The sequence below is a fragment of the Canis aureus genome, chromosome 4 (genome assembly GCF_053574225.1).
Source record: "Canis aureus isolate CA01 chromosome 4, VMU_Caureus_v.1.0, whole genome shotgun sequence".
NCBI lineage: Eukaryota > Metazoa > Chordata > Mammalia > Carnivora > Canidae > Canis > Canis aureus.
The window spans coordinates 23295806-23303103 of NC_135614.1; the positions used below are offsets into that span (position 1 = coordinate 23295806).

A 7298-nucleotide genomic window follows, 5' to 3' on the forward strand; every position below is an offset into this window, starting at 1 on the left:
TCCTGTGTTCCTGGGTGTGTGCGTGGCTGTGAAGGGAAAGGTGTAAGAACATGGGCTGCAACCAGGCTTTTAGAGCCAACCAGTCCCTCCCGCCCCACTTGGGGATCAGGCTCAGTGTAATGTGACTGCTGGGCATTGGAGGGTCAGGTCCACGCGGACCTCAAAAGGCTGACTTGACTTTGCAGGGAGTTTCAAAGAGAGTCAGGAAGCCACGCCAGCAACTCGGAGCCCCTCTGACGGCAGCCCCGCGCGGCCAAATCCTGCCAGTTCCAGGAGGCTGCCCAAATCTCGCCACCCACCCCCTGTGGGCCTGTGTTCTAAGGCCTGTGTCCCAAGCCCTTGAAACAAAGACCATTTCATTTGATTTCAGAACCCGAGGCTCCAGGGCTTACTTCATGCCAAGGCCAGGAGGCCTCAGGTGCCACCTTGTTAGAGCCACCGCCTTCCCCCTTGCACCACCTTGTTGGAGCCACCGCCTCCCCCCCTCACGCCATGGGACAGGGGAGAGCTCTTCAGCCCATCGGACGGGTTGTGTTGAAATTACAGCTCTCAAGCCGATGGCTCTGGGTGGACCGTGGCCTGCACACACATTCTCCTTTGGCTTTTACCACGCCCACGTGGGTTTATTTTTGCAAAGTGCACTGCATTGCCAACAATTAGAGATGTTGATCTGGGGTTTCTGGCTACTTGCAGAAGTTAGAAGACCTGCTAGCCCCCAACTCAACGTTCCTGCCTGGGAGTGCTTGGTGGGTGCAGAGCTGCAGACCCCACCGCCCCCCTCCCGCCCCCGACACGCACAGATGAATCACGTGCCCGTCAGCTCACCGTAGTCCTCACCACCGCTCCCTGTGGCCACCCAGGTGGGAGCTGAACGTCTGTTGCCTTTGGTCATCGAATTTGTGCTGCTGTTTCTTGAATCAAGACTTACGAGGGAAGTAAAATATTTTGGGTCCCCGCATTTCCAGTAAAAGGGGGAAAGCCAGTTTGTTTATTACCCAGCCTGCCGCGGGGTGAGCCACCTGTCCGGCTGTGCAGGGTTGCTGATGGAGAAGTTGGTCTCCAGGGCCGTCTTTGGTCCCCATCCTCTCCTCTTCCACGACCACGCCATGACCGTCACCGTCACATCGCGTTCATTAGTCCTCCTTCAGGCAGTGCACGCACCAGGCAGGTTCAGACAGTTCTCGGTTTGGCTCAGGGGCAAAGCTGGGGGGTGGGGGGTGGTGCAAAGGAGACAGGGAAGGCAGAGCCATCCGGGCAGGCAGGGTTAGACTCCAGAGGGTGAAGGATTGCCCGTACTACCAAGGGCCGCAAGGGAAGGTCTTTTTTTTTTTTTTTAAAGTATTTTATTTATTTATTTATTCATGAGAGACACACACACACACACACAGAGAGAGAGAGAGAGGGAGGCAAAGACACAGACAGAAGGAGAAGCAGGCTCCATGCAGGGAGCCCCATGTGGGACTGGATCCCGGGACTCCAGGATCACACCCTGGGCTGAAGGCAGACACTAAACCACTGAGCCACCCAGGGATCCCCAAGGGAAGGTCTTCAATGACATGAGGCAGCCTAAGAGGAAGGGCCTCCTGGCTTTCTGCCCAGCTCCTGACCCCGTGTAGCAGGGGCTGGAGGCTGTGGCCTGGCCCCAGCTCGTTTTGGGGGCACAAGTGTATCAGAGAGCTAAGGCACCTTGGACAGGAAACTTGGGGCTGGCCTTTCAGGCACTTCGTTGGAAAAAAAAAAAAGGCCTCAGTTTTCCATCTGTCTAATGGGGGTATGAAGATAGGCCCTGGCTCCCTCTGTGAGAACCCCATTCAGTCCAGGCCTAGGCACCCTAGGTCCTCTCAAGGCCCACTCTTCTCACCACACTGGCCCACTCCGGTTTCCTGGAGGCTCTCCCAGACGACCATGGGGGGCATACTCCAGGCAGGTTGCCCCCGTCAGGTGAGGCAAGCACTTGGCAATGTAGGAGAATCTCAGGTGACCGTGGGACAGGTTGCACCTGACCTCATGTGAGCCAGACTGTGCTTTCTGGTCACAGGTGCCAAGGAGGTCATCATCCCAGCCATAGTCTTGGTCCCAGACCTGAACCCTCAGGGGCCCCCCCGTGGACAGGAGCACGTTCCCGAAGTCCAGCCGCGTCACCCACGTGGGGTTATTATTGTTCCACACCGTGTAGGTTCTCTGCTCCTGGCCTCCAAAGAAGACTTTCAGATAGGCATCTGTGGCCGTGAAGTAGTCTCCCCACAGGCCCATTGCCTGGAAGTTCATAACCTCTAAGTGGGCCAGGCCCCTCTGCCGGGGACAGCAGTCCTGGTTGGTGATCCCTGAGTTGTGGCACACACAGTGGCATGGGTTGTGGGGGCTCTTCTGCTGCCCCGGGGGGCAGGGCCTGCTGCAGTTCTTCCAACGGGCTCTGTCCATCACGTACTTGCTCACAGCCTGCCTCAGCGCCTCCCGCCGTGGGTCCTGGCTCTCCAGGAGCACATGCAGAGGCTCCAGGGTGTAGTCCACCAGGCCGGGTCTGTCCAGCAGTGAGGCCATCCAGGCTGAGAACTGCTCCGGCCCGGCCTGGTTCCCAAACAGCAGGTCACTCATGGAGGTATGGTGGCCACCAATTATCTCGGAAAAGCGTTCCTGGTAGGCCTGGTGGAAGGAGGTTGTCATCTTGTGCTTCTTCTTCTTTTCCTCACAGGCCTTGAATTCTGATGAAGGGTTGGCGTGGTCACTTATGCTGACCTGGGCCTCGACTGTTAGGCAGTCTGACACCTCATCGGCTGTGAGCCCTTCCAGGGCCAGCTCACACGTACGCAGGGCAGTGAGGGCCAGGGTCCGGCCGCCCAGCTCCATGGACCGGATGAAGTGGGTGCCATAGTTGGAGATGAGCCTGAGGTAGTCAGCCTCTGTGGAGGTGTTGAAATTGGGGGGCAGGTCGCTGAGGGCCCTCTGGAAATTGGGGTGCAGTGGCGGAGAGTGTACCAGGTGGAAACTGAAGGAGGAGAGGAACACCAGATGGTTAGCATTCCCCATCAGCCTTCCCGCAGGATTGCCCAGGGTCACGGGTAGGTGACAGAAAGAGAACTTGAACCAGGTGGCCTGGCGCCGAGCCCAAGCTCTAGCCGCTGAGCTGCCAGGGAAACCCATTCTGTCACTCCATGGTGACCTACGTGTGCTGAATCTCTCCTTTTCCATTTCAAAATTAAGTTTTTTCTTCTCTGTTCTTTTTTAGTTATAAAGGTGATGATGCTACACTGATGGTGACTTTCCAGGCTTGGAACCTACATCCTGAGGCCTTGGTCTGTCTGGCCTCTAGATTGAGATCCTGACAGCTCTGGCCACCCTGTCTCACTGTGGGAGAAATCAGGGTGGGTGACTTGGGTCCTCCATGGACACCGTGTGTTTCTGGGGTGTGAGACCCAGGTCCTTGAGGGTGGGGTGTAATGCTGCTGTCTGGCACTGTAGCCCTAATTCCCAGCACAGAGCCTGATACGTGGCAGACATGATTGTGGGCGGATGGGTGCATGAGGCCCAGTGATGGGAAATCTCCTGCCAGGTGACCTGCCCACAGGACAGAGGGGACTGGGCACTCCGTAGATCTGAATGGCACCTTGTTGGGGATCTCAGCACAGCCTTGCTCGCTTCTCCTCCACCTGTTCTCTATGAGGCTTTTCCTGTTCAGGGACCCCGGGAAGGAGACCTGGGGGCACTGTCCCACCTAGTGTGTGAGAACCAGGGTTGTGTCTCCTCCTGGGGCACCGAGTCCCCACCCTGCCATTCCAGGGCTCCCAGACCGCTCCAAGTTTCCCCACACCTTTTCCCAAGCCCCTCCACCCCCACCTGCTACGCTCACCTGTAGAAGCGACACTCCACCACGTCAGTGCTGAAGCTGTACCTGTCCTGGTGGGTCTTCTGGGCAGCGAAGTCGGCCACCCGGGAGTGCGAGCCGGCCATGCTCACATGCACATTGATGTTGGGCTTGGGAGACACATCCAGCCCCACGCGCCAGTCGTTGTGGATGTTGCTGGCTGCTTCCCTGGCCACACCCTCGGTGGAGCTGGCCTTGGCCTTGACCACGCGGCGCTGGCAGCCCGAGCCCTGGGCGCGCCAGTCGGTCAGTGCCAGGGGCAGGCGCTGGAGGGCACCCCCCCGTAGGGTGTTGCGGCAGAGGGTGCAGGTGCCGTCGGGCCGCAGGAAGCTCTCTGTGTCGACTGGGAAGGAGCCCGAGCGCTTGAGGCTGGTCACGTCCATGCCCTCCCCGGCCAGCATCGAGCCAGGCACGAACCAGCGGTTGCGCCGGCACTCGTTGCGCGTGGCCGTGTGGCAGGGGGCTGGGGTGGGCGTGGGCAGCAGCAGCAGGACGAGGCCCGGGAGGAACAGGCGGGCACCCATGGAGCTGCGGAGACAGGGGGCGTCTGGGCTCCGGAAGCTGTGGGCAGGGGAGAGGTGTGGAGGCTGAGCCATCGCGGCACATGGAGCGGAGACGGAAGGGGAGATCTCGCAAGTCACCGAATGTCAGAGCTGCGCTGGCCTTGACAAACCTGGCCCATCCCTCCCCCGTGCAAACGGGCCCAAGGTGCGGAATGACTTGCCCAAGGGGGTCACACAGGCAGGAGGTGCCCCTTGCTGGGATTTCATGATTTTTTTTTTAAAGATTTATTTATTTATTCATGAGAGACACAGAGAGAGAAAGAGGCAGAGACACAGGCAGAGGGAAAAGCAGGCTCCTTGCAGGGAGCCCAACGCGGGACCCGATCCTGGATCCTGAGATCACAACCTGAGCCGGAGGCAGGCGCCCGACTGCTGAGCCATCTGGGCATCGCTGGGATTTCATTATTTAAGGCGTAATGGGGATCCAGGGAGATGGCTCTGGCCCCAGGACCACAGATGCTGCTGGTGGGGCCAGGGCTCTGCGTATAGCAGAGGGACATAACACATTTAGGGAGGCATCTGCGACCATAGAGAGGCCTGGATTCTGGAGCCCCAGAACAAGCGATGCTTTTCCCACCCCTCCTCTCTCATTCTCGGTCTCTCTCCCATGAAGCCCTTAATAGAATCGGGAAAGAAAGAACGCATTGCCCTTATGGTCCCTACCTTCCCGCTGGGGAGGACAGCAGCCCGTGTTCCCGCCCGGAAGCTGGGCATGTGCCTATGCCCTTGCACCTGTGTGGGGAGGGCTTTACGTTCCCTCTCCAGGGCTCCTGAGGCCCGCGCCTCCTCTGGCATTCTCTGCCATGCCCTGCAGAATTTTGGCACTGCCTGCGAGCTGCCTGAGGCCTACTGTTGAACAATAATTGAAATTTCTTCCTTATTTTGAGGTGGCTCTGGAGCCTCACCCAGACCTGTTTATCATCTGGAGTCTCCACACTCTACCCCTATCCAAACTGGACCCCTTGGAGGTTGGTCCTTTCTAGCACCTTCCAGGGATCACAGCTTCTCTGAGACACGGGGGGCTCTGGAAAGCAGGAGCCCTGTGTTCTAGCTGGGGCACCCTGCGCCTCACCCGAAGGAATGACTGGGTGGTAGGATTCCAGGCGACACACAGGCCCTGGGGAAGTCCAGAGGAGAAGGCCCTGGGGTCATCCCAGTTAGGGTCATCCCATTTGGGAGGCCAGCACAGTTCATGACCTTAATCACAGAGCTCTGTCTCTACCTGGTCCTCATCATACGATCTCCCAGGCAGTCTGTTTCTAGCTTTACTAGCAGCCTTTCCCTGTCCGCATCTGACGATGCCCTATAACGTCTCCACTATCTCTATGAGGACACTGAGGCCCAGAGCAGGCATGAGGCCACCCAGAGAGTCAGTGACAAGGCACAGTCTTATGGGTGACAGCACTTCCTGCTCCATCAGGCTCTTCCCGACATGGAGCAGCCCCACTGCCATGCCCCTCTCCAGGGGCTCCCAGCTTCCCCGACGCCCGCCTTCCTCCCTACCTGGGGTCCCGTGTTGAGATGCTCTCCACAGATGCTCTCTCTCCGCAGAAGACGCTCCTGAAATGGTGTCAGCACCCCGGCAGGCTCACCACCCAGCTCATCACCCAGACCACTGTTTATATCACTTCTGCTTCCTGTCCCGCCCCTCCTGCTGTGGCCACAGGTCCCTTCTGCTTTCCCCCTCCCACCAGCACCCATCCTGTCCTCACCTCTTCATCCGGCCCTTCTGACAACCCTCCAGGAAGCAAGCTGTGGGGGCCAGGGTCTCATCCCACAAGCAGAGCTCCCTGGGGTGTGGGGACCTGGACAGACAGGTGAGGCTCCGTGTGGAGTGAACACAGGGGCCTGGGGACTTTGAGATTCAGTTCTGGGCTCGATGGGCAGTCCCGCAAGGGCCGTTCCCCTGCTTCTGACCTATGGCACCACACATGTGAGACATAAGAGGTGGCGCAGCGTGGGAGCTCACCGCGGGGGCTTCGGAGCCCACTGCCTGGGCTTGGGCCGGCTCCGTTGGGCCCTAGCTATGTGGCCTGGTGCACTTCTTTAGCCTCTCTGTACCTCAGTTTCCTCAGCTAAAAAGGAGGATAATAATAGTGTAGACCCTATTGGTTGTGAAGAACGAGTGACTTACTACCTGTGAAGTGCTTGGAACAGCTCCTGGCCCTCAGCAAGTGTGAGCTCATGAGAAATCAACCTCCTGGCCCACTTCCTACCCACACCTGCATCCCAGCTCTGGACCCCAAACAACGTACCCCAGGACATGGTTTCCGGTCCCCCCTTTTGTGCGGAGAACAGGTGGCCACATCAGCCCCCAGCCCCTCCCCAGACCTGGCCTGAGGTGGCAGCCACAGGGTGGGTGGGTGAACAAATGGGGGGAGAGATGTGGGTGGGCCCAGCGGCCAGGGTCTTCATCCTTTGTCTTACCTGAGGTCAGGGTGGGGTGAGGTTTCCATGGGTTGAGTGACTCACAGGACAACTTCTGGAGGCCCAAATCACACGGTCTGAGGTGAAGACAGCTGGGTAAGTGGGGCGCTATTCTCAAAATGTAATACTCCAACTGGTGTACGTGACTGGAACAAATAGCTACAGACCCCAGACCACGTGTGATACTGTGGGGTAGCTCATCCTTTGAGTGTATGTCCTTCCTCAAGTGCCTCGCTCTTACGGGAACAGGGGCTTACCCAACCTTGTTGGAGGCCCGGTCTCCTCCTCTTGGGGACCCCTCCCCACCAGAAATTGCAGCCTCCTGACCCCCTGCTATCTGTCTGTGCCTAGTTTTGTCACATGGGCATGAATAGGAGTTGGGTTGTTGTTTGCATGGCAGCGGGAAGACGTATATTAACATCTTTGGAACTTTTTTTTTCTTTTAA

General features: G+C 58.2%; 1 protein-coding gene across 1 annotated transcript; it reads right to left on the minus strand.

Moving 5' to 3' along the window:
- Window positions 1-891: 891 nt before the first annotated feature.
- On the minus strand, window positions 892-6043 carry PRF1 (perforin 1). The gene is made up of 3 exons (XM_077894303.1): window positions 5929-6043; window positions 3848-4423; window positions 892-2986 (listed from the first exon to the last, which is right to left on the minus strand). Exons 2-3 carry the CDS (start codon window positions 4384-4386, stop codon window positions 1858-1860), a joined length of 1668 nt encoding a protein of 555 aa, XP_077750429.1. The 5' UTR covers window positions 4387-4423; window positions 5929-6043; the 3' UTR covers window positions 892-1857.
- Between the last annotated feature and the right edge of the window lie 1255 nt (window positions 6044-7298).